This window comes from Oncorhynchus nerka, linkage group LG18 (assembly GCF_034236695.1).
Source record: "Oncorhynchus nerka isolate Pitt River linkage group LG18, Oner_Uvic_2.0, whole genome shotgun sequence".
NCBI lineage: Eukaryota > Metazoa > Chordata > Actinopteri > Salmoniformes > Salmonidae > Oncorhynchus > Oncorhynchus nerka.
In genome coordinates this window covers 52,691,830-52,706,404 of record NC_088413.1, presented here as the reverse complement: position 1 = coordinate 52,706,404, position 14,575 = coordinate 52,691,830, and the positions used below count along the sequence as shown (strand labels likewise).

General features: G+C 42.2%; 1 protein-coding gene across 8 annotated transcripts in view; it reads right to left on the bottom strand.

Moving 5' to 3' along the window:
• Window positions 1-14,575, bottom strand: part of LOC115146077 (homeobox protein Meis2-like) — a 114,998-nt gene that overhangs the window by 98,308 nt on the left and 2,115 nt on the right. For 3 of the 8 annotated variants that reach the window (XM_029687860.2, XM_029687861.2, XM_029687863.2), the window contains exons 2-8: window positions 13,350-13,803; window positions 12,568-12,797; window positions 11,648-11,789; window positions 11,220-11,270; window positions 10,512-10,562; window positions 9,760-9,909; window positions 1,046-1,160 (exon numbers count right to left, since the gene is read on the bottom strand). In XM_029687860.2, the coding sequence (XP_029543720.1) occupies window positions 1,046-1,160; window positions 9,760-9,909; window positions 10,512-10,562; window positions 11,220-11,270; window positions 11,648-11,789; window positions 12,568-12,797; window positions 13,350-13,361 (751 nt within the window). In that variant the 5' untranslated portion in view covers window positions 13,362-13,803. Of the gene's footprint in view, window positions 1-1,045; window positions 1,161-9,759; window positions 9,910-10,511; window positions 10,563-11,219; window positions 11,271-11,647; window positions 11,790-12,567; window positions 12,798-13,062; window positions 13,277-13,349; window position 14,575 lie in introns of those variants that run through there. The other 5 variants (XM_029687864.2, XM_029687866.2, XM_029687867.2 and 2 more) reach the window with 5 other exon arrangements.

Here is a 14,575-nt window from a genome sequence, read left to right as displayed (position 1 = left end):
GCCGCCTTTCTTTCCAGTTCTCTGCTGCCAATGACTGGAACAAATTGCAAAAATCACTTAAGCTGGAGACTCATATCTCCCTCACTAAATTTAAGTACCAGCTGTCAGAACAGCTCACAGATCACTGCACCTGTACATAGCCTATCTGTAAATAGCCCATCCAACTACCTCATCCCCATACTGTTATTTGTTTCCTCTCCTTTGTACGCCAGTATCTCTACTTGCACATTCATCTTCTGCACATCTTTCACTCCAGTTTATAATTGCTATATGTAATTATTTCGCCACTGTGACCTATTTATTGCCTTACCTCCCTTATCTTACCTCATTTGCACACACTGTATATAGACTTTTTCTATTGTGTTATTGACTGTATGTTTGTTTATTCCATGTGTAACTCTGTGTTGTTGTTTGTGTCGCCCTGCTTTGCTTTATCTTGGCCAGGTCGCAGTTGTAAATGAGAACTTGTTCTCAACTAGCCTACCTGGTTAAATAAAGGTGAAATAAAAAAATAAAAAAATGATAACTGTAATAGAATGTATGCATTATGATAGGCAGACTGGCAGTCCAGACTATAAAAAGCACAAGCTGTTCTGAGCTGTAATTGGGCTTGTAGAGCTAGCAAAGTTAATATGTTTTAAATGCTAGTGAGAACTGGCAGAAATATCCTATTAACCACCAGCTTTCTTAGCACTCTACCTCTAAATAGCTACAGTTTACAGCAGTTAATAAGCTGCTCTCTGTGTGTGTGTGTGTGTGTGTGTGTGTGTGTGTGTGTGTGTGTGTGTGTGTGTGTGTGTGTGTGTGTGTGTGTGTGTGTGTGTGTGTGTGCGCGTGTGTGTGTGCGCGCGCAAGTGAGAGAATATTAACACTTTAACACCATTTCTAATGAGCAGTAATTGTACATTTGATCGTCTCCAAAAGTAGTGTGTTGGCAAGTCTTTAAAATATTATGTTGCATGTGTGCTTGTATGAGTGTGTGTGCATGTGCATGCCTCTATGTGTGTATGTGTGGGGGTGTGTGTGTGTGTGTGTGCTGGCTCACCTAGTTCGCTGCTGTTGTCGCCGCTCTGTGAAGCGTGGCCCCCACTGGAGGGCCCTGGCGTGCCGGCCGAGTGTGTGGAGGTGGCGTCATCGTGGTCTCTCCAGGAAGCTGGGTTCTGCATGGGTTTTACAAAAAGAGAGAGAGAGAGAAAGAGAGAAGGATTCATCCGTCCGCATTCCCCATCCAAACCGCAAACCAGGAGTGGAGAGAGAGAGAGAGAGAGAGAGAGAGAGAGAGAGAGAGAGAGAGAGAAAGAGAGAGAGAGAAAGAGAAAGGGAGACCACATGAGTATGTTGGAAACATGAGAGTGACATCTGTAAGAGTCTACAGTGCAGTGAGGATCTCTTGGACTGCTTACATTTTCTGGGCAAACAAAGGGTTCCACTCATTTTGCCCCTCGCACACAATCAACAATGCCACTACAATCAAAGGCCGAAAGAAAAAAGCTTAGCGCATTAAACCGTCTGGCACTAAAGTCTCAACTCTGCAATCACACAGTTGCATTAATACATAAGAGCACACAACACAGCGACGACGGTTAATGTGCCGTCTGATTCTGAACGCTGCAGGCAGAGCGCTCGCTGAGGAATTGTCTAAACACATATGGCCGGGCCCCGTGGAGTTAGTTTATACCGTAACCAATTGAGACTTCCGTGTCAAGTGAGAAATATCGAGGTAAGAAGCCTAAATACACCACAAGAGCTATTCATCATTAGCACTGTCAGAAATGAAAATAAGATATGACAGTGATTCTCCCTCTAATCTGCCAAAAATGCACACATACACACGCCCCTACACACACACACACACACACACACACACACACACACACACACACACACACACACACACACACACACACACACATTCAGAGAAAGTACAGAGCACTCCTACAGAATAAACTGGCTCAAATACTGATCCAGTAATAGTTTTTACAGAAAAATATAGAGCTCATAAGTAGAGTTTTTCCTTTCTCTCTCTCCTTCCTCTCTCTCCTGGTCTTTCCCAGGTCCCTGCAGGTCCGGACCGGGAAACAGGAATTCTACAGTACTGTACAGGAAAGGCTTTATCAGTGCCACACGAAGGCAGGCTAGAGGGGGAATTTCCTCTGTCATTCACACCACAGAGAGACAGACTGTGAGACACACAGCACAAACAGACACATGAGTCACACACACACAACCACACAAACACACAGGATAGCCTATTCAAATATAACTCATCACCTGAACACGATGACAAAATGTTGGCGAATGCTGGCCCAACGTTGTCTGGGGGCCTGGAAAAGCAGCCCCTTGAAAAAAGCCCAAGCCAAACAAACACAGGCCTGCACCAAGGCTTCCCACAAACCTCATCCCACTTCTCCCCGCTTGCTTTTTTCAGTCTCAAACACACAAACACACATACATATATGAAAAGTGGGAGGGGAATACATGGCACAGAAATATTTCAAAAGAGCCCGTTTTTTTACCATTCTGCCTCAGATCGGTAGCGTTCGCGCTGAACTTTCGCCTGCTAGTGAGGCTGTCCCAGTTTGAGTGAGCTGTTCTGGGGGAGGACAGACAGGGGAGGGCCTGGAGAGGAGTTCACGGGGAGAGGCTATGAGACAGCAGCACAGAGCGGTTCGCTGACTGGCTCGCTGGTTCCCTTGGGTGCCTGGTCCTTATGTGCTCCTGCTCCAGCTGTGCCTCAGCTCAGCAGCCCTCCTTTTATCTGGTACGTTTTCAGGGAGGAAGGCTGTGTTCTCAAACAGCTCAGAGCGGGGCGGCAAACAGCAGACAGACGCAGGCCCTTCAGCCCCAGCCACAGCGCTCCACTACAACCCCTCTCAGCGTCAGCTGTTCACCGGATGGCAATCAGATAAAGAACTGGGAGAATTACCCAGAAGAGGAGAGAGAGGAGGTGGGGGGGAATAAGGCAGGCCGGACCGAACAATAGCCCCCCGTGGATTTTAGCCCTTCTGAACAAGGGAGTGGAAAAGAAGAACGTCCCTACTTAATTAAGAGTGGATGGATGATTGGGATCTACTGCTTACCTGGGCTATTGATCAGATATATGGGCTGAGATGGGCTTTGATGTGTCCAAGAGCCTTCGTTTACAAGTATCGGTATATTTTTTTTACATAGAGAGTAACATCACTAATGTTAGACATCTCATAACTCTTCAATTAAGTCTCACGAGCAAATGTCATAAAAAACTTGTAAGTGAACGAGAGAGAGAGAGAGAGAGAGAGAGAGAGAGAGAGAGAGAGAGAGGGAAAAAGACGTCAAGAATCCCAGGCAGTGTATGATGTATTTAGCCAGAGCCAGACTCCAAATGGCCTCTTGTTGTTCTAAGGGAAGAAAATGACTGGGTTCCACTTCCTGACACTGAAACACCCATTGACGGCCAGACTGGCCTAGAAAGCTACTCTACATTACAGTACGCTAACTAACTCCCTCTCTCTCTCTATCTTTCTCTTTTTCTCTTCACATCCACAACACTGCAGCCAGCCAGGTCAACTTCTAGTCTGAGGGCCAGCTATGCCAGGGAACCACATGGATTTAATGCAACGGCTGAATCGATAGGACTTCATTTAGCTATCATTGCACAGTAATGTGTCATTTTTAATGGCTCGGGTACAAAATTAAAATCAGAGACACCTTAGCTAATGGTGTTAAAGGGGGTGATATTTGGCAGTGAATTTCTAGCCAGAAGTACAGTAAATGGAAGCTTGGCCTGGGATCTAGGCCTGGACTAAACTAAGCCTAGTTGGTCACAGTAACATAAGCAAAGACCAAACAACGGATAAGATTATCATGTAGGGCCAATCATATGCCGATGTTTTCATTTGGTCAAACAGACGCCTCAGTGTGCATATCTGTCGCTCACCTCTCTTCAATAACCGCTCTCGCACAACATGACGAGAAATATCACAACACCGGCATTAACTTTCCACACTCAACAAGGTTAACCTTTCTGAGGTAGGAAGGGTGTTTGAGTCCATTAAACTTCAAACAAGCTGGAGGGAAAGAAAAAAACCTATGTCGCCGAAAAGGGTCTTCCTCCATCAATCTAAAAACCAAGAGCGCTACAGAAACAGAAGAAGAAAAAGCCAGCAGCACTACGTCATGTGACTACTCCCTGTAGCTTGGCATAATTACGAGTCAAAACATGGTTCACTCCATGCTCTTCTCTAATTGTGTTAAAGAGCACTGTTACCAGGAGGAGAGACGAGAGCAGCAACGAGCGAACACAACACAACACACAGCACAGGCAGACAGACAGACAGACAGACAGGCAGACAGACAGGCAGACAGACAGACAGACAGACAGGCAGGCAGCACAATAGATAGACGAGATGGAAAATAAGATACAAGGCAAGCCTGGTCTCCCGGGGCTGACTTTTCTATTTGCTGGGGTTAGCGTCTCACAGCTGATAATGCAAGTTGTAATTAATATAAAAGCAGGAGACAATATGGGGGAGAGGCTTGTAGTGCATCAGGGCCACAGGAGAACAACTCACTCCTCCGCTCCTGTTCTCCTCCTTGTCTCATGTACACACGTCTGACATGCCCATCGCAGCAATTTCACCTCCTTTTCCCCCCTTGGAATTTCAAATCAAATTGATTTAGCGCTGTCATTGAATTTTGTTCAAAATTCCCAAGATACCTAAAGGGGGGGGGGGGGGGGTTTGAAAAAGAAAATAATGCAGAGTGATTCAGGGGGACTACACTGGTGTATAGTGTAGTCTCTAACAACACTGCCTTCAACGGCTCGGCCTGGGAGGCTCCTGTGCTGAACATGTCCCATAATGCTGACACACTAGAAACATACAGATTCATTAATCATAGCCGGCTGACATTTCAAGACGCATCTTGCCACCCCCCGTAAGCAGTTAAAAGTCCTCGGACATTTTGGACGATTTTTACACGTAATTATAGAGACACGCCAAAGAAAGATGTTAAACGTGAAGGTACTCTTCTGCTGAACAACTGAGCATTTTTTACAAGACCCACATTTATCCTTCGAGAATAGAAAGGAAACATGAATTAAGTAACTAATAATTCACTGTTGTGTGTTTTAAGAGAGGCCTGGGTGACTGCCAGACTGTATGGTGGGGGATTTACTTCAGGGCGAAATAAGTCTCATTCCACTGAATGGCACATTACATTCTATCAGAATGCACAGATAAGAACGGGATTCCACTCCATTGAATGCTATGTGATTAACGACATTGACTCATACCAACACGAGAACATTACTCGTCAATCTGACAACTGATTGATTCAAAAAGACATCTCGACCACAGATAACAGCATCTTAGAATACAGCTCAAATATTTCAAATGACAAAACAACAAGAAAAGGTATTGCGAATACACACCCCTGGGCAGTAGTCATTATGAATATGCATGGTGCAATAGGTGTAAAATGCAAATGATCTGACAACTAATAGTACTACAGCTTTAGAAACGTTTTTATCCCCGGCTCAGTTGTAGGTTGCACCGGCGTCCATTGCACGGAGCTAGGAGGGAGGGAGCTAGGAGGGAGGGAGCTAGGAGGGAGGGACGGGCGAGTAGGGATTGTGTGTATTTCTCTCCCTTACTACCCATATTGATTAGACATGCCTGCCAACAGGCCCCTGAATCTGAATACAAATCAAATAGGAAACGTCGGCCCAGACGTTCTACCATCACAAAACAATTGTCTGGAACGGTGCAGTCAGGCCACTCAACTACATATTATTTTGACGGGGGATCCAAACAGAGACAGTTCGGTCGGCGAGAGCTAGTGCTAGTTAAATTAGAACATCTTCCAAAATGGAGAAATTCCATGGTTCGACAGCACCGGAAGCCCCGGAGGCTAGACGTAAGGCCAACACAGGGAGGCAGAGTGTATGATTATGGAGCAAAAGCGCGTGTAGTGCTAAGCATAGGAACATAAAGAAACAGGACATACATTACATGTCCAATGACAACAACAAACGCCATTGTACGGTGTGCAAGATGTCATATTATCGGTTTGATTCCTTGTCATCATCATTCCATCGGATCAATGGGTTTTTACGGCCCAAGCCTTTACCAGAGAACCAAATGTAAACACTAGTGTTTTCTCTCTGGCCGTGCAGTGCTAGGATAACCTGCGTAACCTTTGTGGGAACTATAACCAACAGCCCTCAAGCGTTGAGTGAAAAACCGAGAGTGGCAGAAAACTCAAATCCCACAATATTTCTTCATAACAGACTATGCACAAGTCGTAAAAAGGATGTCAACAGCATGCGCATGTGTTTGGGGATAAATCAAATCTTGGCCAATATTTACAGCTTGGTGGAAAAAGGCTGTACAATAGACACGAGGAGGCACAAAGAACAAATTCATTAGAACAGATCATATTCCGCAACCATTCATTCTAGACTATTTGGTGCCTTAATTGGATGTAGCACAGAGAAGGCAGAAATGTCCTTTCATTAATTAAAAGACATGCGAGTACAGCAATCGTCATAGAAATCCAACGTAAGAAATCAACAGTGCCATAAAAGGCTCCCTCTGACAATGGTATAATCCAATCAGCTCTGACAATACAGCGTTGAAGTGTAAATAACAGAGCACTTATTAGGGTCTACTGTCAGGTAGAGAATTGAGGGGGCTAGAGAGGGAGAGCAGCCAGGTCACATCAGATCGACTTCAGTATTTGACGTTTGTCCTGGTCCCCAGGACGTTGGGAGATGCCTTCAATTACCGTCCACTGGGGGCAACGTGAGCACCTATTACCATCTAGTAGGCTTGCGTGCTCTGGCTCCGAGGATCGGGGGTTCAATCCCAAACCTTAACTCTTACCGTAACCCCTATCCCAAACATTAACCCTTACCTTAACCAGTCGGAATTAATGCCTAAGCTTAACTGTCAAAATTGTACGTTTATCCCCTGGACAAACGTTGAATACTGAAGTCAGACCATGATACCTTGTTAGAGAGAGAGGGAAATGGAGAGGGGGAAAAACAAGCTCAACGGGCTGTCTCCGTGAAGAGCCTCATCATCTCCAGCAAGCCCAACTTTCACCAAATGAGATGTAGCCCTGGGCTATATATTAAAAATGCATATCAAAGCAAAGAAAAATGGACGTGAGAGATTCTAACTAAATAAATTAGCATATCTAACTATCAAATTGCCTTCCCCTCTCCAACTAGAAGAGAGGATAGAAATGAATAATAAAACAGAAGCAAAATAAATAGTAAAATAAATAAAACAAAACAAGTGTAGCTGCAACTCAGAAACCCAACAGTAGGCCTACACACACGTGTTGCTATACACCGATTTCAATATTGTGTTCACTCATTATATTCCTCGTCGTATTTGAGGCATATACAACTCAAACTACTAAAATATGATATGGAAATGAGTGAGCATAATGTGGGGAATATAGTCATTAACTACAGGGTTTTAGGGCCTGGTTAAGCACAGGGCACTATAATATATACTCTTCTGTTGTATGCATCCGGTATTCTTCATGACCCTTGACCTATAGTTTCAGCCATACTGTTTTGACTTTTATATCAGCAATTATATTTTGCACTGCATTTCACATTACTGTCAAGAAGTATGATAAAAAGTCGATACATGTAAGTGCAACAATAAATATATGCTCAGCCTATCACAGTACACGTTACGTTTATAACAACGTAACAGTCCGTGCACGCTACAGTGTACGCTACATCTTATTTTATACTGCACATCTTATTTTGTATTTTTTTAATTTTTTATTTTTTACATTTGAATAAAGATAATCTGAGAGCATGTACATTATTAGCCTGTAATCACACTACATACAGTTCAGCACTATAGTCGCTCAGTAAACAAGATATAGAAACGCATACGCAACCTCCCTCCGCTTTAGTAAGGCTGTGCCCAACAATTAGCTGTAGTAAAATGATCATTGCTGCCACAAGAAAGAAGGAAATCGCTCCAACCTAAATAAAACAACTAATGAAGTGGTCAGTGTGAACGATCCCAAGATAAATGACTTGTCGTGCACCATCGCGTTTGTTTATTGCTGGTCCTGATTTTCTTTATTGGCATATTTAATGACCTTAATTATCAAAATAATATTTCTCACAACTGGACCCGATGACAATTGCATAGGTCTAAACATTGCGAGGGATAAACATTGCGAGGGAACATTGGAAATTGGCTTGAATATCAACCATCTGCCACGAAACTAAACAGGCTAGTTTATCTAATCTCTTCAGTATAAACAACAGAATGCCTCATTTCTACACTTAGCCTATTCTGGAGAGGAGCTCCACCATGTTGAGCTTTTAACCGCTACTCGGCCCCACTTTGCTACGGGTGTTAATTGTGTTTTAATTCACCTTATGCGTTGCACTCTGACTGCGCAACTCTGAACAATGCGCCGGCTTTTCAAAGAGAATCAGCCGCTATTATAGCTAGACCCAACAGTTGCAGTGCAGTGACTTTGAATAATACTTAAATCTGCTTTCATTCCTAATAGGCTTGGGCTCGTGCTGCTCAGATATAAACCAGTCACTCTGTCACGAAATACACACCGCGAATTCACCAAAACGTCATCCCTACAACCTATTTTGTAGGGATATTAGATCTGATCCCAGATATTAAATCAATAATGAATTATCAACGTTAGGCCTTTATACAATGCACCGATTATATGCAGCGTCCCGTTTTTACACCGAACAAGACGCGTTTAAGGCATGGGATAAATCTTGAAATTTAAAGGCACTGTAGTTCAGGTGTATGTAATTGAATTCATTATTATGGAAACTCGAGGCCATAAAATTGGGGTGCAGAGGAGAGAGTCACTGCAGAGCAGAACCACAGGGCGATCAATAAGAAACAATTAAACACATTAACAGCAACAGCAAGTAACGCCATTACTGCACTGCCAAGCCGTGAGGTAGGTCTAATACCACATTATGAACTTGACATTGATGGTAGCCCATACTGAATATCACTTTCGCCCTTTCTGCAGCAAAATACGAAAGCTTTTTTACGCACGCCCCAAATCATTATAGTCTCTTACACTGTCTCTCGGAATTATGCCCTTGCTTTTTTTAATCATTAGTCCACTCCAAAAACGTGCTATTCTATTGTAATTCTGAGCAACATTTAATCGCTTTCACATTCAATGTCCAACAATCCATATCCCCCCAAAAAACAAAACACACATGCACACACTCTCGCCTTCTGTCACACACACGCTCTCTATCACACACACACGCGCGCGCGCGCGCAAAAGGCAAACGCACACGCACACACACACGCACACACACACACACACACAGAGAGAGACAAACAGTAATTATACACACATGAATGCCCCTAATCAAAAGACTAAAACAATAACTCACTGCATTGTATCACAAATGACTTTTGACCCAAAAATATCGATTTCCCAAATGCATCTGCAGCATGCAACAGCACCAACAGGCCTACTGCTGAGGACATATACCACAACACAGGCTAAACCGTGACTATAATGACAGTTCACACCATGTAAAACAATCAACAAATTACACCGTTAGTAAAATACATTTGAAACAACTTCTAACGACAATAAAATGTCTCAAATGACTATTTGAAAACGTCTACTTCAATATGACAAACAACAAACAACACGCACTCACAACAACGACGCCGTAACAGGCCTCTATAACTTTCTGATAAAACGACTATAAAGATAGAAAAGCTTATTACTTACGTGATCGGCTAGGTTGGTCGAAGATCCTGAGAGCTCTTCGTGGTCTGACTTCGAGCTTCCATCCCGCTCGTCAATAACTAGATCTATTGGCATTTTTCCTTTCAAACAACTGATGTACCGGTGGCAAAAATTGTCGCAGAGCTCGTGCACCTAGAACAAGGAGAAAATAAAAAATGGTCAGGATAGGGAAACGGTGCAGACAGTCCAAGAATATCTAGCCTACAATTAAGGGGCATTATCCGCGCAAGGAAACAATAGTCACATTGTTGCAGCTGTTATTATTCTCTTGAGACCAGGGCAACAAGTTGAACGGAAAAAATAAACACCATGCGTAAACTCGGCATATAATAACCAGTTGAGGCCAAATCTCCAGCCTTCAAACCTGTGATATTACCATAACAATAATGCCAAAGCATTATCAATACGGTCAGTGATTTGTATAGGCCCAAGAGTGTGAATTCAATCCAATCAGTCGGAATTATTTTATGAGTCTCTTTATGACAATTAAACATTACGGTATTTTAATAGTTGAATATGAATGTTTCTCTTAATAATGTATTACATCACATAGAATATAAACTCATTTTCAGCTAAATTCAAAAACTGTCTAACTTTCACATTTGTGCTACAAATTAGGCCACTTACTATACGAGTTATGTAAATACAGGGCCACATGCAGAATCTAATGCGGATCACGTCTCAAACACTATAATCACACAATAAAAATATGAATTGTAAAAAAAAAAAAATACCTTTTCTAATTCCAAAAGGTGAAATCGTAATACTTGTATGGCTTGTATCATCTGAAAACAGGAATAAACAATAATAAAAATCAACATTTTGGAGTCTTCAAATTATGAATGTATAATGGAATGGTAAGTATAAGGCATTGCTATTTTCACTTCATATAACAAAAACACACTCCTGCATTTTCTTGAAGTTTAGACAATGGGGTTCTCGAGCAAAGTTATGCTTCCCACATTTGTCGTGGTGTGCGATACTGCATTCGCTATTCATTTAACATTTGAAAAGTACAAATGTTAAGATGATCTAACAACTGAATTAGGCAAGACACATTTGGTCAACCGAGCCAATTGATCTGGGCTACATAGGCAGCGATTTCAACGGCAAACCCTGCTCCATTGCTCCCAATGAGTGACCATGGCGCAGGATTCACCCAGTGAGAGTCCCAGCGCTTTTTAGCCTAATCAGAGGCTTCCCTCTCGGCCTCCTGTAGGCAGCGTAATGCTGTGCCACTCGAGACCCCTCAGAGCTTCCCCTTGTTCACTTCAAAGAAACCTATCTAACATCTGTGTTGTGCTTTTGCATCAAATCCTTACATGTTTACTTTGCGATGCTGAGAACACAAGAGCATGGTTTAAGTCAAAAACAAGCTAAGTAGAAGTAATAGTTACACCAAAAAGGGAATTAAAAAGCAAACGGTCGTGCATAGTGCTTACCAAATTGTCCAACTCTGGATTTGATGAAAATAAAGGTTTTTCTGCTCGGACCTAGAATAACACCAAAGATGTGGGGTTAATTCGACTACTTCTTACAGGCGTTGAATGCATTTAGTCATGAATCCATTCCAAAATATATATTTGACTTTAGTGCAATAATGTTGTATAATAAATAAAACACAATTCATAGTTATATTATGTTTGCATTTCATGCTGTGTAGACATTAATGAGTCAATATTATCAGTGTATTTGCGTTTTAACTTCGATATTATATAACCTAACAAACACACTTTTAATTTTCAAATGTTCAACTTTAACTTTAAAAATCAAAAAAGTGAAATGTGTAAAAAGTTAACAAGAAGATACGTGTGCCATGAGCACTTGGAAAATCCTATTAGGTGTTTAGAAAATATATTTAAAAAGTGACCTGTTTGGCAAAGACTGCGATGTCCTCATTGAAGGAGTCGGAGGAGCAGACATCGCCGCCTGCTACCCCAGGCTCCCTCGGAGTGCACGTCGCCAGTTCGCACTTCTCAAAAACCAACGCGAGCAGCGGGAATAATGGGTGACTGCAAGAGGGGAAACAGAGCCTGAGCACAACCTGGCAGCCAGCTCCTCCACACAGGCTTAACACAAGCTAATCACACGGCGACACAGCAAGTTAAAGTTGTGCGTAAAACTAAAGATCCCAAGGAGTGTAAATAGTGAAGAATTTGTCAGGAATAATTTAAACTACTATGCTTTCCAAGGTTTTGACTGAGATAACATTTGAAACGTATCTCCAAAATTTTTCATAAAGTAGATTACTTTGTAAACATTTTATGAATAAGCTATGTGCACATCAATGGCAAAAATGCATTGTTTACAAATGACATAATTTGTCTTATATTTTCCCAATGCATTTTACGCACGGACACTGACGCATTAGTGCTGACTATTATAATGTTTTGGCGATTATACCAAATATAAACTCGGACCTATCAACTTGTTTACAAGTAGCCATAACCATACGTTGCAGTGTGTGTTTATCCCCTTTTTACAATATGCCAATAAGATGCATCCTTCTATTTAAAACATGCTTAGTTTTAATTGTATACTATAATGGTTATCCATATTATTTTTAAAATGTAGGTTGTAATAATATCAGATGACTGATAAACATGGACCTCTAGGTTTTGACAATATTTTTAATTTTTAGCAAAACTACACTTCATTTTGTAAACTTGCTCATGCATATAGGCCTACGCTGGGTTAACTTTTGCAACAAGTAAAACGTCCATAAGTCAAAACACACTGAAAGCGTAAAATAGATTTAAAAAATAAAGTATGTAATTATAGTCCACCTACCCATAGATTTGATCTTTATCCCTCTTTAAAACATCGTTGACAGCGGAGCCCATGCTGTTGGGCATAACGCTGGGATGGGGTGCATGAGCACCGTAGTGCTGGCCATGGAGCGGTGGTCCATGGTTCAAGTGATGGACTTGGGGTAGCGGCCGTGGAGCATGCGGGTCTCCGTACATAGACGCCGGGACCCCGACTCCGTCCATCCCACCATAATGGGCCAGCTCATCGTACTGGAATAAAACAACAACCAAGTCAGAGGAGAGAAATTCACGCGTAACGTGGCCAAAATGTACATATAGGCTAGTTATCAGGTAACATGTTACTGAAGTCATAGTAGGCTATAGTCAAAGCGCTATAGTAAAACGAGGCTACTACACCAACAATTGAAAAAAGTAAGCAAATCCTTGTGCCATTCCTGTTGCTTCGGCAGAAAAGGCAATCGCTATGGCTAAACTACCAAGTGAATACATTGATAAGGTTTGTATTTGTAATTACCAAAAACATTTTAAAGTTCTGAATCCCCGAAGGTGGGTTACTTTGGCAAAACACCGAATTACTTAGGAGTCCCTTTAAAACTGCTCCACGAATGCTGCGGAGACCGTCGGTTAAGCAGAGGCTTTAACTCCGCTTGAAGAGTAAAGGTAGCCTACTGCAAAAATGTCAAATAAAACGGCTTAGATATGAACAATTTATAAATAAGCCGCCACTGACAAGAGGATAGCGATATGGAGGCCCTCCTAGAGTGGATTTGTATAGGTAAGTGTTGGAGATTTAAAACCTACCCTTTGCGCCATCAGGCTGCGCTCCAATAAACTCCTGGATGTGTCGTATATTTAATATCCCAGTCAGGTTAGAAAGTGATTTAGTGGTAAGATTCCTTTTTCAACCAACTTTGCGAATTCTCCTATTCTCCAATGTGGTAGAGTGCAAGCAGAAGCATCAGGATGAGTTTTGCAATTGTTCTTGTTTTCCTCTTTCCCCAAAAAATAAAAAAAATGGTCAAGCACCAAACTGAAGGTTACAATCGGCCCATCAACAACCTGCATGTAACTAAACTGTCGTGTCTCGTGGCTTTTTGCCACTCCAGCTGTCAATCAAAGCCAGGGGTTGTCAAGGTAATGAATGAATGATGGTTGGTGATGATGTTCAAGAGAGGATGAATCTTTTCAGCCCGTTTTCATCCAGCAAGTCCGCGTCCTCTTTATGCCTCCGGATTGCTATCTTGTTTTATTATTACTGTAAAAAGAAAAAGCAATAGAAATTAAGAGATTGCAATTCAGATCTTTCCTTCCCCCGTAGGTATTTCGTCTATCTCGCGGTCTGAGATGAGTGAGTGTCAGCGAGTGTTGGCAGGTTGGCTGCTAGCTTGCTTATAGAACAGAGTCAGTTTGCTGCGCTGATCGGCGGGAGAATGAAATGACGGAACCCGGAAGTAGCGGTGGCCATAGCCAGTCCTACAGCAGCTACAGAAAGAGAGGAGAGACCAAATCCTGTGATATGCAGAGTATGCACGAGGACGGCTTCAACTCCTCACGGGGGGAGCCAAACAACACAGATTCTACACTCCCAGGCAATTCCCTTCGCTGATAAGTGAGAGGCAAAAAAGTGAAGTAGCCTATTTGTGTTACTCTGCTCTGCTTTTAGATCCGAAGCAGCGTTTTCCTATACATGCCAACGCGGACCTATAGCGCTGTATAATAAGAGTAGGAAATGCCCGAGCTAAGGCGCACGACTAACTTGTTCTAGTTTCACTATTGCAAATAGTCTGAAAGAAATACGCGTGGCACCCCGTACCGTTCACGAGACAAAAAAAGTTATCATACATATGATAAATAATGAACAGTAAGTAGCCTATTGTTCACACATCACCACTCATACTTATAGTTTTCACTCAAAAATATTCTAAACTAAGAATCCGTCACGCAATCAAAACATGATCTCTAGTCAAATCATCTATAATGACACTGTAAAGATACCTGATTCGTTTTGAGTTTAATTTATGAGCATG